This window comes from Lissotriton helveticus, chromosome 3_1, assembly GCF_964261635.1.
Source record: "Lissotriton helveticus chromosome 3_1, aLisHel1.1, whole genome shotgun sequence".
NCBI classification, from domain to species: Eukaryota; Metazoa; Chordata; class Amphibia; order Caudata; family Salamandridae; genus Lissotriton; species Lissotriton helveticus.
In genome coordinates this window covers 1775413484-1775433356 of record NC_136061.1, presented here as the reverse complement: position 1 = coordinate 1775433356, position 19873 = coordinate 1775413484, and the positions used below count along the sequence as shown (strand labels likewise).

The 19873-nt window shown below is 43.5% G+C and overlaps 1 protein-coding gene across 5 annotated transcripts in view; it reads left to right on the top strand.

Moving 5' to 3' along the window:
* Positions 1-19873, top strand: part of ZDHHC18 (zDHHC palmitoyltransferase 18) — a 143478-nt gene that overhangs the window by 62526 nt on the left and 61079 nt on the right. For all 5 annotated transcript variants that reach the window (XM_078682633.1, XM_078682632.1, XM_078682630.1 and 2 more), the window contains exon 4: positions 3813-3950. In XM_078682633.1, coding sequence (XP_078538759.1) covers positions 3813-3950 — 138 coding nt within the window. The remainder of the gene's footprint in view (positions 1-3812; positions 3951-19873) is intronic.

Here is a 19873-nt window from a genome sequence, read left to right as displayed (position 1 = left end):
GTTTAATGGAAGCACACACATACTACATCTTTTTTTTTTTAAGTACTGGAAACATGGTGTGGTGACATGGATTGAGGTAGTTGTCCTATGTGAGAGCACTGTATAGAATTGATGAGGCCGTATGTGTTGGACATGTTACAGGAACTCTACGCCATCCTATTGTAAATACCATGGAACAGGAGGGCGAGGTGTTTTCGTAGCCCTTCTACCCCATCCCTGTTTTGGTATGATGAGACAATGTGATTTATGACTGATCTCTGCTCTGGTGTTGTTTCCAACTGGGAGAAAGTTGCTCTATATATACTGGACTAGAATGAAGTACAGTGTGTATAGAGTCCACCCACCCCAGAGGTATAACAGAGGTTAAAGTCAGAACTGACCTTACTCTCCAAAGTGGTAGTTTGGTCGAGCAGTAAGGCAGTACCAGAGGACCGTGTGAAGCCTTTGTTGTACACACTCAGTCAGAAAAAGGTTTCACACACTCAAGGACTGAACTCCAGGCCAATTGTTTTTATATCCACAGATATAGGTGTTTTATTTTTAGAACCAACAGTTATAAAAATATACTTATCTTGTTATGAGTTCTCATGTAATTACTTTGCAAAGGAGCGATAGTTTGTGCACACAATTAATACAGCCTTGACAGTAAGCAACACACTCCTAAAACAAACTATAGCATTGAGCTCAATGGGTTCTCCACATGTAAGTACAGTTGATTACTATATAGATTACTTTAGTAGTCCCAGGACTAGATCCTAGATTCAGTCCTGGGGTCTAAGCTGAAACCAGATTAGCAAAAACGTTTTAGTTACTGTAGTAAATTTTCATGAATATAAAGCTGTTTTAAAAGTTAACACTTAGAAACTTTTCAATGGAAATCTGACAATGTTATTCAATGGGAGAAAATTCAGGTTGCATGTAAAGTACGATCACGTTACTTTTGTAACCCAGCACGGGTCTCCTAGGGCCAGCACTGGGGTCTTAACTCAAAACAGGTAGGTAATTGCGTTTCAGTATTTTGTGTGATTTTTAAAGAATAGTTCAAGTTTTCAAAAGTAGACAGAAGAATTTCAAAGAAAAGCAGACAATAGGTTCCTATGGAGAAAATACAGATTACCAGTAACCACGCTAGGGATTACTTTTGCGGTTCAGTACTGGGCTGAAAGGTGCAGTACTGGCTTCTCCCCATATCACATGTGAGTACTTCAGAATTCGGACTTTGGCTGATTTTATGTGAATATTTTCAGTTTACAAAACTTCCCTCTTAAAAAAATTTCGAGTCAAAATGGGTCAATGTTATCCAATGGCAGGTAAGTAAATTACCGGTTTCCAGGTGAGTACTTGGTTGGTGAAGTTAAGGTTCTGGGCATAGACTCAGGGGTTCCCCAGGGTCAGGTAAGTACAGTTAGTTCAAAAAGGAACAAAGGCTGCAGGTTTGGGGACAGAGACTCTCCAGGGGCGACCAGCACTTCGAGAGGTAAGTTGGGATCTTGGAGCACAGGTAGGTACCCCAAGGGAGGCACAGGGGGCTGTAGGGCGCCCGGTGCAAGGGTGTCTTTGGGTGTCGGAAAAGCTTACCCTCAGATAGTCGTGGTTGGGGTGGGCCCTGGTTCTGAGTCTGCAGCATCGGCTGGTTCGTCGAGGAGGGTCTTTGGGCACTGGACTTTGGGTCCCAGTTGCCGGGGGGACGTCCTCGTGGTCTTGGTTCGGTTGGGCCCGGCCCGGCGGGTGCAGAGTGGGCTGGTCCCGAGCTTCCTGGCTGGCACCAGGGGGGTTGTTGCAGCAGAGCCTCTGCTGATGGGAGTCCCAATCTTCAGGAGGGTCAAGGCAGGCAGATCCTCTGGGTGTTCCAAGGTTGCTGTCCGCAGGAGTCGCCAGGTTTTAGGCAGGAGCAGGTTCCAGGATCAACAGACCAGTAGGGCTGGGGCCAAGTCAGTTGTTGTCCTGTTAGCAGCTGCACAGTGGGTGGTGGTCTTCTTGATCTTCTTTCTTCTTTTTGATATCGGCATCTGAGGAAGGAAGGTTCAGGGAGCCCCTAAATACTGCATTTAGGGGCGTTACAGGTAGGGCAAGGACAGGGACCAATGGGTCCCTGCCTTGGGGTGAGTATACCCCCTAGCCTGCTCCTCTCCTGTGGGAGGGGGGCAGGAGCCTAGCTGTGATAGGGCAGGGCTCCCCATCTTCAAGATGGCCGGAGCCCGGGGTCGTGCTTCACCTCGTCTCCCCCACCTGAGGGGTGGGGTTGGCACAGTCTGGCCCCTTCCTTTCCTGACGTAGTTTTTCCTGCCAGTCTTCCCGCCAGAGTGGGGGGCAGGACTGGTGGGGGCTGGGTACAGCAAATGGTCTGGAGAAGCTCACAGAGGCGGCATGCCTTCGAAGCTTCCCCCTGCCCATCCTGGGGGAGGAGATCTAGCACCTCGCCCAGGATGTGCATTGTTGCAGGCCCAGGAGAGCGGGGGGTCTCCTACCCAGGGTTCCAGCAACATGTCTGCTGTGTGGCAGCCTCTGCAGGCACTCAGCCAGACGTGGATAGTAGGTTAGGGTTTCAGAGGGCATCGCTAAGATGCCCTCGGGTGCATTTTACATTAAATCCCACACTGGCATCAGTGCGGATTTAATATGCTGAGAAGTTTGATACCAAACTTGTCAGTCTTCAGTGTAGCCATTATAGTGCTGTGGAGTTCGTAATGCCAACCTCCCAGCACCATATACTCTTAATGGCATTAGTGCACTAACAGTGCCCAGGAATGGCCCTGGGTACTGTAGGGGCACAGGGCTCATGCACCTGTGCCCACACCTCTGGCATAGGGCACCCAGGTAGAGGGGTGACTGAAGTATGTCAGGGCAGTGGTTCTGTGGGCATGGCACACAGGGATGTGTGCCATGTCGACTCTGGTTTTAGTTCTGTTCTTAGGCACTCATCCTGCAAAGGCAGTGTGTGGGTGCCAGGGTACAGAGTCCCTGGTGGTGGCACAATAAGTGCTGCAGCCCTTAGGGGTCTTCTCTGGTCACCATGCCCTGGGTACCTAGGGTACCAACTACCAGGGACTGACCGGTGGCCATAGATGCCAATTGGGTTTTGTTTCAGTACAGTTTTAGGGAAGTAACACAGGCCCTGGGTACCTGGTTGGCAGGAGCCCAGGGCACACTCAGCAATTCAGAAAAAAGTGGAGGCATAACAAGGCAACTTTCTCACACCGACCTGATGATGTAGCTGACCAATCGTAGGGATACTGGGTGTGAGAAGTGTTTGTCAAATGTAACCCCCCCCCCACCCGCCCTCTGTAGGGGTACTGCAGACAATGTATAAGGTCCTTTTTAGCCCCCTGTCTTTTAACAATAAAGTGATGCAAGAATATATTTAAATAATTCTTAACTATTGGCGATTAGTCTGTGTGCATTCCATGAATTAGGTTTTGTAGTTTGTGTAAGAACAGATGAGAAGAAGCTGTGAAAATTAGCTGTGGTCCCTTCTGAAATAGACAGTTTGACATTAACTTTTATGCTACCTCCTTGTAAACTTGAATACAATCTACTCAAGACTTATTTCAGGCTTGTTAGATCTCCTCAGTGAAGTGTGGCTTGAGTCCCCATGACACAGCAAGCTCTTCATTTTCAGTCTGCCAAGCCTGCTCTCTGTGATGGAATAAGCCTATAGTGCTTGCTAGTAGGTAAAGTCAAATTATAACAACATGATCTGGGATACTGTATAGCCCCATGCTTTACTATCTACATTGTTCCTCTGAACCAGACAGTAGGGGTTTTCTGATGTATGAAGGAAGTGTTTCATCACCACCTTTTTTGTTTTTCAGAGCGATTCGACCATCACTGTCCTTGGGTTGGTAACTGCGTTGGGAAACGGAATTATCGCTTCTTCTATAGCTTCATCCTCTCCCTGTCCTTCCTCACAGCCTTCATCTTCGCTTGTGTCATCACGCACCTCACTCTGCGTAAGTAAACCCTGTGCCATGGAGGCTGCCGTGTGGCTTTTTGGGGTCTGTTTAGTGGGGGAGGTGTTAAAAAATAATGTCATGGCTGATGCATTGTTATGACATTCTCAGGCTAGTCTTTCACTGGCTCAACTTTTATAGTTTAACTTAGTGTAACGTCTTAAATTCTTGTTTTCAACAGATGACTAAATTGTGCTCATGGAAATCTCTAAAATGCACCTGGTTATCTGCTTTCTTTTGATTGTACAGTACAACCACAGGAGAAAGATGATTATTCACTTTTGTGGCTTTTTAAAAGTGATTCAAAATATATTTTTTAAACTGGATGTGTCTGAATTATTGGTACATTTTGCTGTAAAATTAGCCCTGCAGCACGCCCATTCCCCCTGCATTGAATCCAGAGCTGCCTTTCCTCTATACTAGTTAATTATCCTCTCTAACTTGGGCGGTAACTGGACCATTTAGCTCTAAAAAATAAAAAGTACGGGAAGCCCAGTCTTGGATATTGTGCTGTTAGCAAATTGGCCCTACTCCAGATGCCTACCCAGTTTTCCCTTTTACATTCTTTTTGCTGCTATTTAGAGGGATGGCATTCATATTGTGCCTCTGTTACTGCTTCATTTAACACTGGGCTGTCTCGCCTTATGAAGCTGGACAGATATATTGCTATTGGAGAAATATGTCCCTAAAATAGAAAATTTGCTGCCGCCTAAACGTGATGGACATGAGCTTGAAATAAAAATGTTAGATTGAAAAAATAACCATCTCACGTAATTTCAATTGTAAAGGTGCTTTCGGCCAGGCAAGTGCAGAAGCCTTTTTTTACTTTTAATGCACAACGCAGGAATATTGACTTTTTAATATTGTAATCTAAAGCCATAGATTAAATATTCAAATATGACTACAAGCCCCAACATTTTTTTTATGAAAATAAAAATGCAAAGGCAACGTACAGTATTGGTCTGTTAGACCTCACACTGAAGTGCATTTGTTTTTAGCAAGGTGTAGAAACTTGATCAAGAAAAATGCCGTCGCTCATAGTACTAGAGAGCAAATGGCTGAAAGAGGCTGAGCCGTCGCTCCATGCGGCATAATATGGTGGGCAGAAGCAAATGTCTGAATGCCAGTATTGAACAGACCAGTGGCGATATATACATACATATATCCGGGTTGATGCAAAGCTTGTATGTATGTGTATATGTATGCATCTGTATATATGTATGTGTATATATATATATAAAAATTGTTTTGATTACTTGAAGCTGGCGACAGTTAACATCTGTCTGGAGACCAGAATTTAAAATAGCATTGTCTCATCTTCCAGCTGTTGGGTGGATTTAGGCTGTGAATGCAAAGGATATTTTTCTGAAGTTGGAGTCCTGGATTATAGAAAAATAAACACTATTTTCTCCTGAAGTAACCTCTACGAAGCTGAGCTTGATCTACTTTGTAGTTTGCGGTTTCCCCCTCCCCCCCCCCCCCCCCGTTTTTCTAAAATGTGCCTCCCTTTTTTTATGATTTAATACATCTTTTGATGTTGGTACGTTGTAGAGGCATTTGGCACTCAGTGGCCTAAAATCGGACTTTGGGAGTGTGGTAGTAATTCTAGAAGAATACGCAACACTACGCTCCACCTACTTATGCATTCCTCACCAAACCAACTGAGAGCCCTGTAGGAAGCTGGGTTTCTGTTGCAGTAACCCCCCCCCCCCCCCACACACACACACTTTTTGCCAGACTACTACTTTGGAAAGGGACCCAGGGGCATAGTCAATAGGTTTCCCAGGGCTTGTGTTCTTTCCCAAAACTGTCCTTTGTGACACCCTTAGAGGCACCCTGTACCTTTACACACACACACACAGACTGCCATTGCAGGCTGCGTGCTTTGGTGCAGAACAAAATGAAGTCGACATGGCACACATTCCTGTGTGCCATGCCTACAACCCACTGCCCCGGCATAGGTCAGCCACCCCTCTAGCTGGGTGCACTATCCCAGTGGTGACGGGTGTATGAGCCCTGCACCCCTACAGTGTCTAGACCATTGTAAGTGCAGTAATGCCTTTAAGAGTATATGGTTTTGAGAGTTTGTCATTACAAACTCCACAGCACCATAATGGCTTTACTAAAAACTGGGTAGTTTGGGATCAAACTTCTCAGTACATTAAACCCACATTAATGCCAGTGTGTGATTTAATGAAAAATGCACTCAAAGGGCATCTCGGAGATGCCCCCTGAAAAACGACCAGCCTCTGCTGAGCTCCCTGACTGGTACACACCAGCCCTCCTCCACGAGCCATGTTTCTGGACCCCTGGGGTGGGAGTCTTTGCTCCCTGAGCCCAGAAACAAAGCATTTCTTAGGCGTATGTGTTCATACCTCTCCTCCTCCAGGTCAGGAAGAGCCATCTCTGGCAGTGGAGCTTTGAAGGCTTTGCAGTCTTTGTAATGCTACTTCCCGCCTTTTTGGCGGGAAGACAGGCAGGAAAAATTAACTAGGGCAGAAGTGAAGCCCACTCTACAGTGCCCGCCATCTTGCAGATGGCAGGCACTCCCCAATCAGGATTAGAGATTGTGCCTACTCCCCCCACGTGGGGTGAGCACACCAAGGGTGTAGTCACCCTAAGGTCAGTAGCCCATTGGCACTGACCTTGAGACACCTAAAACGCCCCCCAAATACAGTATTTAGGTGGCAGCCCTGAACCAAAAAGACAGATTCCCGCAACCTACAAAGAAAAAAAGATGAAAGAAGACGCCCAGCAGAGGAGACTGCAGCGAAGATCTGACTTGGCCCCAGCCCTACTGGCCCGTCTGCAGTTTCCAGACATCCTTCGCCAAAAGTAGTCTTGTCCTGCAGCCAGCGACCTCCAGAACCCTGGGAGGACTAACTGCCTTCAAGCCAGGAGCCTGACCATATATGGCTTTGTGGGCAATGCAGAGGCCCTTGCAGAGTTTTTTTTTTTTTTTTTTTATATAGCGCGAAGTAGAACCGAACCGAATCAGTTATCAGAGCGCCTTACATAGCACCAGTTACGTTACATGAGGATACACTTTCATTTTAGGCACAGGGAGATTAAGTGATTTGCCCAGAATCACAGGGGTTTATTGGCGTCGTTACTGAGACTCAAACCCAGATCCCCAGGTCCGAGGTCGAGCGCCTTAGCCGTTAGGCCAACCCCTCTCCCTTGAACTTTGCTCTCTGCTTGACTGGGAACCAATGCAACTTATGCAACTTATGCAACACATGCAAACAATTGTTGCGCTGAGCCAACGCAAAACCCCAGTGTTAACACCAGCCTAGGGTATTTGCCGTGATTCCCCCCTGCCCCAACTTTCAAGAGGCTCATCTTGACTGAAATCTGTGTATAGGCTGGCCCCCTTGTAGTGTAGCTCCTATTTTCCCAATAGGCTCTGCGCATTGGAATAGTACCTACAGCAGTAAAGACCTAGGCCAGACGTTAACTAGGTCTACTACTGTCGAAACTAGACTTAATTTTTGGGTTTGCCAGCTAAGCTCAGAGTTCGCTAGAAACTTTCTCGAATGTTCAAGGAAGGATGAACTCCCCTGATTAGACAAGAAGGGATTTAGTTTCTGACAACCATAGAACATGACAACTTTGCTCTCCCCTAATCAAGAGTCAATCTCGAGAGTCGTGTGAGCACAAGGCAATTATTTTACTCAGTCAGTACGTGCATTCTTAGTCTCATCAGAATGTAGAGAAAAGGAAGAGACGGGCGTGTTCAATAAAAGATGTTATTTATTGATCAGTCTCTTTTCTCGTACAAGAGAAATGGATCGATATTATTGCAATACTTATAGTTAAGTAAAGTGCATACATTAGAAGCAATAGTATAAAATAATACTGTAAAAACATTGATATGGTTTCTGAGCCATATGATGTTTAAAATGATTAAAATATATTTACATACACATATACATTTGACTAAACGTACTCAACTGGTGTTTCTAAATACGCCTACCCCGTGTACCTGACCTAAGTCTAATGCGTGGGCGGGAATAGAAAGTTACAGTTTAGTTTAAGTTTGTTTTTGCCAAGTGAATAACTAAAGAATTCTCTAGGAGGGGTTATTCAGTTCTGTACCTGGAATTTAGGATGAATGAGGAATGGTATCTCTTTCTCTGCTCTCGATATTCCAGGCTGCCTGCGAGGGCTACCCGGAAGCGCCGGTGCTGGGTCTCTCGGCTTGAGATAGCAGCGCGTCTCTCAGCGCGTCAGGAAGGCGGGGCTGCTGCCTGCGGGGTCTGCTTCTGCTCTCTGCTTCGGCAAGTATGGCTGCTCCGTCTTGTCACCACGCGTGTGTTTGCATAGGGCAAGGTCGGCAATATTTATACCTTAAAGGTGCCGAGATTGACGTAAGGATGGACATAGGTACGTCAATAAAGATGTCATACGACTTGCTCGTTAGCACATTCTTTACTAAAGTTCTCTGTGAAATCAAAACAATGGCCGCACGGATTATCCAGGTTGTCATAGGTTTGATTTGTTATGAGAACGTCGTATGCCTTATCAGGGGCTGGAGGAATATCGCTTGTCTAATTAGATCTCAAGCGTTATGACCTAATCAGATAACACGTTCCTGTGCCGTAGTGTGACTGCGTCAGATAACGGTATCTGCATCATGGGGGATTTCTTGCCTCATGGGCTGACTGTTAGTTAACTAGCTAGTAAGTTTAACCAGAATAGGGTCAGGAATAGGGGGATCGAATCAGAACCTATAGAAATACACGACACCCACTCCACGCTAACTATGGTCATATCTACTAATCTATGCATAGTATAACATAGTACAACATACTATAGAGTATAGTGTATACCTTACCACCCCAAAATACATAAATGCATTTCGAAATTTTCAAATATACTGAAAAATTGCAGTCATATATATTGTATGCACTTAAGCTATGAATTAAATGCAAAAGTGAACACGCATTGTTATGCATTATTGATTGTTGGTATATGAGAAATACACATGAAATGGCTCTTAATATGGCTATACAGAAAAAAGTCGAAACCATTTCATCACATAAAATCTATTGCGAACATACCAGCGGGCAGCTAAAGTCTATAAAGTCTATAAAGTATCTAAAATAGAAATCTTAGTTCTCTAGGAATAGTCTCTTACTTTAAGCAGAAAATCAGTGTCCCGGGAAAAAATATATAGAAAAATATTTTAGGGGCTTGCTGAAAAAAGTTGCTGTCCGTGAACTGGATTGTAATTGTTCATGTGACTTTATTTTTAAAGTTGAAGGCCGAATTCAGGGAACGCCGTGTGCGAGTTTACTCAAAAGTCTCTATTTCTGTTCTGGAGAGAACATCATATCATTCAGGCTTTCGAAAAAACTGTCAACAGCTTCATGGGAAAGTTCCTCTAAGTCGGAAATAGGGGTAACCATGCATTCATGCGCATGATTGTCTCCATTGACATTCTGATTTGCATTGCTGACAGAAGGTCGTACCTGTTCGATGCTGCTTTCATCTTGAACTTCACTACTCTTCAATCGCAGTGGTGAAGATTCCAGGAATGCCGTCATCAGAATTGGCAGCCTTTGAGGGCAGCACAGTGCGTGAACCTTGGTAGGAACCAACAGTGTATCTGCATCCACCGGCGCATCCGATTGTAGCGTCAGACAGGTGTCTAACACGCATTCTTCTCCGCATAGCAGACACCTTAGTACAGGTAAAACACACCTTTGCCACATTGGTCGAAATGATAGAAACCAAGTCATGTTTAGGTCTCTAAGCCGGGATAGTCCCAGGATTTTTGATATCCGGTCCCGGTATCCAATGGCTAGGATCGTATCTTCCATTGTCGCGAGAGTTTGATCTGTGACATGGGTTGCCATAACGAAAAATAAGGACTAGGAATAGGATTCCTGCAATTAGTCCTAGGATCAGGGGAAGTCCGCCAAAAATCGAATGGACGAAGTCTGGAAAAATACCCAGTATGGCTTTGAATGGTGTTAATGCCATCGAAAATACTGTCTTAAATACCTTTGAGACCCCTGTGGTATCAGAAATATTTAAGATTTCGCTCAGGATTTCCGCGAAATGTACGGGGGAATTAGTTGATAATAATGTATGTATCTCTGCAGTCGTCCTTGCGACTTGTAGATCATACGTTTCTTTAGATGACGTGAGCCTTGTAGGCGTCTGAAGAAGCACTGTTTTCATTCTGCTTAAAGTGTCTATTCGAATAGAAGTAATTTTCAAACTGGGCCATGCCCTCGCCTCCCTGTCTGGAAAGGAGCTGGGGAACAAAGAACGTCCACAGCACTTGACCTTCGCCGTCGTAGTGACGAGATAAGGAGTCCCGGGCATAAGACTACAGCATCTGCGGTCTACAATAAGAATGTAACTCCCATTATAGAGTCTTTGAAAGAATGGTTCTATTTCAGTTGCAGGTGCGCCTTGCTGGTGACATGAAAGGTTGTATGAATTCCCTTCACAGGCTCCGTGCAAACTAATACCGTTACACAGAAGCGTGCCGCTTAGTGACATAGCACAATTGATGCCACTAAGAAACACTTTCTGTCCTTTGTTACTGATACATGCATGTGAATAGGGCAGGTTCCATGTTGTTTTAAGGTACCCCTTTCCCAATTTCTCGTACATGCCAGCCTGTATATATTTTTGGCAGTATTGAAACCTGAAGGTTGAGATTGGAATATTTATGATTCCGTGGATTATCCATTCACTGACAGGTCGTTCTGACATTGTCAACGGTAATCTTTCTAGTTTTTCAATGCTCAAGATTGTATAATCAGCACCCTTCTGCGCCATACCGATTTGTCTATCAGTAAGGTTAAAGATTTGAAATAGTGACGTTGTGTTGATTAAACGCCAAGGCACATAGCCTGAACGCAGATTTTGTAACGTCCAGCCAAGCTGTACAATAGAACGCAATTGTGACTGACCATGTTGTAATAACAGTAAGTCTTGCGATAATATATCGATTGCTGAAGACACAATGCTGTCCAATGAAAAAATTCTGGAGGACAGTCATTAACCCATTGTCCACTACAGAAAGTGATTTTTCCAAATTAATACGGTCAATTTCCCGTATTCTTTCTGCTGTCTCAATTTGAGTAACCTTCCAGGCCTCATTGTATGCTGCATATACAGAGGCTGCTATGAAACGCTTTTGACGCTGTTTGCGTGGTCCCATTATGAAATCACGCAAGTCAGCACCATCAGTAAGTAAAGTTAGGTGTTGCTTAATTTCAGGCAGTGTGGAAGTTTGTAGCCATTGAAGGCATAATTTGCCCACACTGTAGGTTGTTATTATCCCTGGGTGATGTCTTTGGGGATATCTAGGGTCTGGCCTGTTCATTTTGAAACCCTGTGTTTTATTCAGGAATCTATCTTGACAGTTATTTGTATCTGTGGGCCAGATCAACCATTGTTTCCAATCAGGATGTGTTCTGTTTTGGTTAAGTATATGGTTTATGTCTATTTCTTCATCTGTTTCAGAGTTATTGCTAAACATTGTTGGCTTTGGAATAGACAGGTTATTTAAATCTTTGATTTTGGCTAAGCCAAGACAGGTGGTTTGTTGAACGGTGTCATTTAAAAATATCATTTGTTCTGGGATCATGCAGGCTCTAAACAAAGCTTCTATACCCTGTACTTGCCATTCTTTTGTACCCCAAACACTTTTCAAATCAACATGTTTGTCCCAATAATCAAATCCAAAAGTATTCATTTTTTCAAAGAAAGAATCTGAATATATCAATTTTGTGTTGGTTATCATGGTTTTCATCCCTGTCTTGTTTGACAATTTGTAATAAAATGTTTCAGCATTAGTTATGTTAAAACCTGAAAAATATGAATATTTGCCATACACGGTTCTAGAGCTCCCTTTTGGAGGTGTAGCACAATGTTCCCATTGATTAAAATTTAAAACATTTCTAGGTTGTGCAGATTTATGCAAGAAATGGTTACCATAATGGTTATAGCAGTACATGCTGTCATAATTTGTAGAACCCTGCAAATAATCATGTTTTGTAAATTTAGCAGACATTACTAAGTCAGACATCATATTGTTTATACTTTCAAAGTCCCAATCATCAGCAAATGAGTTTGGTTTTGCAAAGTCACTCAAGGAGATCTTGATTTGGTGTGGATATTTCAGGATCTCGACCGGACCATAAATTTCATAGTCAGTGTTGTCCCAGGCTACCCCACCAGATATTGGAATTGCTGTGAAGTTGGCTGAAGAAAGTTCTGAAGAAAGTTCTCTTTTCTCGACGTGTGAAGATGTGTGTGGTTTGAGGACCAAGTTGATGTTCTGACTTGCTGTGTCCATTTTAGCATATTTTCCCTCAATGAAGCGTCCCAAGGTAAATACCACGATGAGCCAAAGTATGAGGATAAATGCACCAAAACCCACCCAAAATTCAATCCATGGAGAAACTAGATATGTTTCTTTCAGTTGTTTCAAAAGTTCCTTCGCTTTGTCTTTAAAGGATTTTGATGATGGCTGTGTCTTTTGTTCGCTGAAGCCTTCAGAGGAATCATCGAAGTTGATGAAGTAACCGGATGCAGTTCTGTCAATTGTTCCAATTGGTTCAGGATTTTTGTTTCTTGCATTTTCACTTGGTACTTCTGTATAGATTGGTGTGTCTCTGCTAAATGTCTTTATTTGGGTTTTCAGAGGTCTAAGTTCTATTGCATTGTTGCATAGTCCTTGTTGTTCTTCTGTAGGCGTTTCGAATGTGATGAGCCTCTTTGATAGGACCTCTGTACTGGTAGCAAACCTTGGTGTTCTGCTACTTATTGGGAGTCCACTTGGCCTACTGTTGGTTATCGGCCACATGTTGTGGTTTTACCAGGTCGATGGATACAACTCGGTTCTCCTTTTTTCCAGCAAGTGGCGGTAGTACAACTGATCTTGTCCCGTTGACAGACAATACAGGAACTGCTTTTCTGTAAGAAGGCCCAAATTCCTTCTTTACCGCGATCTTCTCCCTGACTAGATCCCCGACTTTTGGAATCCAGACAGGTCTTGCTGGGACAGGTGGTGATTCTTCAGTGGTCGTTGGCTGTTCTTTCAACTGTATGTTGCTCAGGTCTTTTCTTGTTTTGTTTAAGTCCTGCAAAATAGCCAAACGGTCTTTGACATCAAAGCTTTTTTCTGTTACCACTGAAGTCTGACTATCAAGGTCAGAGATCAACATCCTAGTTCCGAATAATAATTCGTACGGACTGAATCCCTTCAGAGAATTTCTTGGCAAGTTATTTAGACTACGTTGGACACTTATTAGATGTTTGACCCACCCAGCTCCCGAACCTAATATCCTTTCTATTATAGATTGCTTTCTGTCTTGGTTTTTTCTTTACACCATCCCATACCCTCAGGAAGGAAGTGAGAAGATTCCCGCTGGGCTGTGCTCATTTGGCCATTCTTTCCCCCCCCCAGGCTGGATTGCCTGAGAAAAAGAAAAAAAATGGTCGAACGTAGCATGCTCTTAGCGTATATGCCATTTAGACTCGCAAATCTTGTATAACAGTCCGGACGTCAGCCGAGTGCTGTGGATCTACATTATAAGTGGGAACTAGCCTGTATATGTTAATCGCAAGCCATTCTTTTTAGTGGTGATGTTATCTGCCTTGATACGACGAGGTATTAAACTGCTTCTCTCCCCACTGCGATCTCTGTTGCAGTTTGGGCAGTTTTTTACAAACATGGTGTAGTGCAGGCTCATGCCTGGCCACCAGTACCGTGATTGTAATTCTTCCAGAGAATCTTTTAATTTAAGGTGTCTGAGACCCTCGCCCATGTGTGCGTCTGCGATTAACAAGTTTCTCCTGTCCATGTTTGGAATCACTCTATCCCCCACTCCAGGGATTCGAGCAAAAGGAATGGAGTTTGCATCTATGATGTATGTGTAATTGAGTGGATAGTTGATCGGTAACGCCGAGCAGTCGCCTTTTGATGACGTTTTTACTGCCAGCACTGTTTCGCCGTCAATGTATTTTAATGTACGCTTTTTTCGATCTACGGGAGCCGGTTTACTGGCTGCCGCTGCGGCTGTTTCAGCCAATGAATTCCCTACAACGTGAACTCCATCACGCTGGTGACTCAGTGAGTGTGTCACGTGAGTCTTTGGTAGTTCTTTTTTCAAAAGAGCTACCTGTTCCCAGAGCAGTCTCTGCTTTATTGGTGCATCCGTGTCATCTTTGTAATCGTTCTGAATCCAGGTCTGCAAATCCTTGTTATATGCTTTGACGCAGAAATATGAATCTGACACTATAAGTGTCGGGAATTCGCGATCCGCATTATCTAGCGCCATTTTCAAAGCTAATATTTCAGTTTGTAGTTCTGAATTAGTTTCTACTGAGTGTGATTTTGTTAATAGAGGTCTTAGTTTACCTCCGTGCCACACTTCTTTTGTAATCTCACATGTGGGATTGTATGCATGTTCTCCCCAAACGGAGGGTTGAGCATGTCCGTCTGTATAGATTACACAGGCGTAATGTCGTAGAGGCAGAATGTCGATTGGCAGAGGATACGTTTTTTCATATTTTAGATTTTTTAATTTTTCTAGTTCTTAAAAGACTGTTAACCAGGCAATACTTGATAATTCATATCCTCCGTACTGGATTTTCAGATGGGCAATTCTGGACTTTTTGAAGTTGAATTTGTAACCCTCTGCAGCGAAACCAAGTATTATGGTGTTCACTCTTTTCAAGTGAGTTTCCAAGTCATCATCTGTTAAGTAAATGTCATCGACATAAGATAATGCTTCATCATCATATAGTTGTAGTAATTCTGTTACTCTCGCTGAGAATACCCCCGGGCTGTTCTTGTACCCCTGGGCTAACCGACAGAATTGTTTTTGAGTGCCATTTACTGAAAATGCAGTTAAATATCTGCTCTCTGGTGCTATGTTTTGACAAAAGAATCCGTTGGAGATGTCCAAGGTTGTTTTGTATTTTTTGCGCACTATGTTATTCATTAGTGCAGCACTGTGTGAGTTTTGCACTGCAAAAGTTTTGCAACATGTGTTAAGGTGTCGGTAATCCAAAACTAGACGGTACGAATTGTCTGGTTTGGAGACCGGAAACAAAGGATTGTTCATTTGTGAGGTGCAAGTTTCAATCACCCCCTGGTATTCTAGCTGATCTAGTATTTCATTTACTTGTTTTTTAGCTTCTTGCTTAATTGGGTACTGCCTTTGTGCAGTAGGTTGTGATTTTAACTGGACTTTGTGAGGAGGAGAATCCTCATCCCATCCTACGTGATTTTTATATAAAGCAGGTGCTAAGGCCACTGCCCACTTTCTAGCAAGTGTGTATTTTTTATGAATCGGTATTTGATTCGAGAAGGCAGGCATAATTACTTCTTCGCCATGAGGGCACTCCCTGACAAACTCCGGTGGCCAGTCTTTTTCAGCTAGAAGGATGTCATAGCCCTTGGATAGGTTATCCCAAAATAGTCCCCTTATCTTCCTAGTCTTATCTCCCTCTATACGTAATGTTATCTCGTATATTTTGTGGGGCTTGCTAACTCTGGTATCTGCAGTTTCCACTTGAAGGTATTCATTCGTGTCCACTGTCTCCAGATGATTCATAAGGACTTTGCGAGCTATGCTCACCTCTGCTGCGCTGTCTAGCATTGTCTGAGCCCATTCTCCGTTTTTCAGTTGTGTCCTCAGTATTCTCGGCATTGTTAACTACCTTGATACTGGCTACCTTCTTTTTTGGAAATTGTGATTTCTTTTTCAGTTGAGCAGGTTCCTTGTCTTTGGACTTGGCGTGCTCTTCTGATCGTCCTCTTTTTTCCGATTTCTGCGAGGAATTCTGAAAAGATTGAGACGGACGTGTATCAATGTCTTGATATCTATCAGGTTTTTTAATATTATCCCTATTTCTAAGGTTATATCTATTCCCAGAGGGTTCACTCTGAGGTGACCTTTGTCTCGGGTTTGGAGATTTCTCTCTTCGCCTAGGAGACCTTCCTCTGGACTGGAATTTCTTTTCTTTAGGATTGGATTGTTTATTTCCATCCCAGTTCTTTTTTGGTGAATTATTATTAAAAAATATTTTTTCTGGACTTGTAGTCAGTTGCGGTTTTACTGGTATTCCACCTAGACTATCTCTGCCTAGTTCTTCATAGGATTTTTCTATGATTCTGGCAATTTCAGCTGGTTGGTCTGCTATATCTGTCTCTTTTAACCTCTGGCGGATCGCCACGTTTGCTGCTTCACCCTTTATGTTGGCTAGTAATATAGCCGAGACCTGCTTGAAGTCTTTCAGTAATTTCATACCAAGAGTTAAAGCAGGTTCTGGACCGTATTCATCTTGAATTTGTTTTAGCACATCTGGTATTACCGAAATGGATGGAACACCGTGCGTTTTTGTGTAGATTGAAGCAAAGACCGTACCCCAAGTGTCACAGTCCTCAATGTGTGGTGCGATTCCCATTGGGAGACATATAGTCAGAATCCTGTGCTTTTCTAATGGGGTGGTGTCAGGAAACACCGCCTCTATTTGGGTGATTTTCTGTGCCAACCAGAATGGTATCTGTTCCCGTTTAGCTGGAACTTTACCTAGGCAGGATTGGATGTTCTGTGGTGTGATTTTATTTGTGTTCCCCTGGTGAGGGGTCAGCTGTGGAATTTTAATCGCTGGCTGAATTGTTGAAGTCCGCATTACATACTGAACTAATTGTCTGTGAATTTTTAGTAGTTGTTTTAGCTGTATTAATAGCTCTGGTGCAGTCATCTCGTCGATGTCTGGATGTGGTGTGTATCCGGCTAAGACCGGCCACGTTGCTCCTGGTCTTCCTAAAGGACCGAGCCTTGTAATGTGATTATGTTTTAGGGCGCCATCAAATAAGAGCAAATGCTCTTGGAATTTGAGTGGTACTTCCACCTCCTCGAAAGGAGTGTACGTTTCAGGAGGTTCCTCTACTTTGTAATAGTGGAAGTACTTTGTTACAGCATTTGCTGCTGGAAAATGTATCCATGTATAGTATACCTCTGTCTGCCGATATTCGTGTGCCTCAATTACGAATATGACTGTGCCACCTCTAGGTGTCAGTCCATTTTCTATAAGTTTTAAGGTTATAGATCTCCTTTTGGCGACCTGGATGAGTATTATATCCGGGTCTGCTGTTTGCATGGTAGCATCAGCATCTGCTATTTCAGTAGCTAATCTAATTGCCTCTCTTTCTCCATCACTGTCTCCCATTTTACTGACAGGATGGTATTATTTTTATTTGCAGATCAGGTTTCTTTATGGAAACAGAGATTAGGTGCACAATATTTTGGAACTGTTTTATCCTTCAACGTTGACTAGACCAAGAACCATACATAGGAGTTCCCTCCTGCGAGGTTTTGGAGGATATAATAACCTTTCACCCACTCCAGACGTCTTTGGAGTATTTGGGAAAAGGGGTCTGAGTGAGAAAGCACGACTGAGTTACTCTAAATGTCTTACGTTAGTTTTATCGCCCTTTCCAAACGCGTTGGGCGCCATGTAGTGTAGCTCCTATTTTCCCAATAGGCTCTGCGCATTGGAATAGTACCTACAGCAGTAAAGACCTAGGCCAGACGTTAACTAGGTCTACTACTGTCGAAACTAGACTTAATTTTTGGGTTTGCCAGCTAAGCTCAGAGTTCGCTAGAAACTTTCTCGAATGTTCAAGGAAGGATGAACTCCCCTGATTAGACAAGAAGGGATTTAGTTTCTGACAACCATAGAACATGACAACTTTGCTCTCCCCTAATCAAGAGTCAATCTCGAGAGTCGTGTGAGCACAAGGCAATTATTTTACTCAGTCAGTACGTGCATTCTTAGTCTCATCAGAATGTAGAGAAAAGGAAGAGACGGGCGTGTTCAATAAAAGATGTTATTTATTGATCAGTCTCTTTTCTCGTACAAGAGAAATGGATCGATATTATTGCAATACTTATAGTTAAGTAAAGTGCATACATTAGAAGCAATAGTATAAAATAATACTGTAAAAACATTGATATGGTTTCTGAGCCATATGATGTTTAAAATGATTAAAATATATTTACATACACATATACATTTGACTAAACGTACTCAACTGGTGTTTCTAAATACGCCTACCCCGTGTACCTGACCTAAGTCTAATGCGTGGGCAGGAATAGAAAGTTACAGTTTAGTTTAAGTTTGTTTTTGCCAAGTGAATAACTAAAGAATTCTCTAGGAGGGGTTATTCAGTTCTGTACCTGGAATTTAGGATGAATGAGGAATGGTATCTCTTTCTCTGCTCTCGATATTCCAGGCTGCCTGCGAGGGCTACCCGGAAGCGCCGGTGCTGGGTCTCTCGGCTTGAGATAGCAGCGCGTCTCTCAGCGCGTCAGGAAGGCGGGGCTGCTGCCTGCGGGGTCTGCTTCTGCTCTCTGCTTCGGCAAGTATGGCTGCTCCGTCTTGTCACCACGCGTGTGTTTGCATAGGGCAAGGTCGGCAATATTTATACCTTAAAGGTGCCGAGATTGACGTAAGGATGGACATAGGTACGTCAATAAAGATGTCATACGACTTGCTCGTTAGCACATTCTTTACTAAAGTTCTCTGTGAAATCAAAACAATGGCCGCACGGATTATCCAGGTTGTCATAGGTTTGATTTGTTATGAGAACGTCGTATGCCTTATCAGGGGCTGGAGGAATATCGCTTGTCTAATTAGATCTCAAGCGTTATGACCTAATCAGATAACACGTTCCTGTGCCGTAGTGTGACTGCGTCAGATAACGGTATCTGCATCATGGGGGATTTCTTGCCTCATGGGCTGACTGTTAGTTAACTAGCTAGTAAGTTTAACCAGAATAGGGTCAGGAATAGGGGGATCGAATCAGAACCTATAGAAATACACGACACCCTGCCCGATGCCCTGTCTAACCCTCACCCAGAAGACCTCCAGCCATGGACAGTCCCAGAGATTATGCAGAAAACCCACATCCTCTATTAACTTGCTTGCCTCCCATATCAAACAATGCCTGTAAAGCAGTATTATCCCACAGGTGGTCAAAAGAGTGTGGGTTGGAGAGAAGTTATCGGAATGAGAGCCTATTCAATATTAAGAAGGCACATTGAGCATAATCCACCTCTGCTTGTTATAAAATGTAGACCACTTCACCCTGATTTGAAATTCCACCCAGTTTGAAATTCAAATTCTGTACTGTAGTTGAAACTAGTAAAGACTCTGAAAATAAATGTACTTATTTTTGAGTCTGAGCCAGCTGTAAGATCAGATGATTGTGTTTGCTACAAAAGTGTTTTCGATCAGGACATTGTAAGAAAATTGATTGAGGAGTGGACAAATAATTTTGACACTAATCCAAAATATAACTCTGAACTGATGAAGATCAAACCGTTATAAATGTTTAAAGGACCGGTCCCATTCTATGCATAAGCACCCTTGTGTTGTAGGTCCTGTGCAATAGATGCAACTAAACAAGCCAAAAACACGCTCTGATAGCCACTTCTCAGGGTCATCGTTTCACCTCCTCCAGCTCCTCGTCCCCCAGTTTCCCTATGTCCGCCTCTTAGGCCCCTTTTAACTTCAATAAGGGTTGGGGAGGCATTGGTCATCAACTTACTATATGTGAGGGAAATTGCTGTTTTGTACAGTGCCTCTGACCAGTCTGTCCTCTAGTAGTGAGGCGTCCTCTAGCTTTGTGCCCTGCTCCACATGCACCAGCAGCCAAACTGCCTGTTCTTAGTATGAAGAAGGGCCCAGTTGTTTTTTAGGCCCTTGCTTGTAGCACCTTATGTCTGCGTTAGGTTTGTTGCTTCTAACTCTTCCCCTCCATTGTGCCCAGCGTGAGTCACACCTGAGCTGTTACTCATTAACTGCCAGGGAAGGCATCTGTTATCAAGAAATGCATCCCAATGCCAATCTTCCTTCAGTCCTTCCTCAATTGTGCA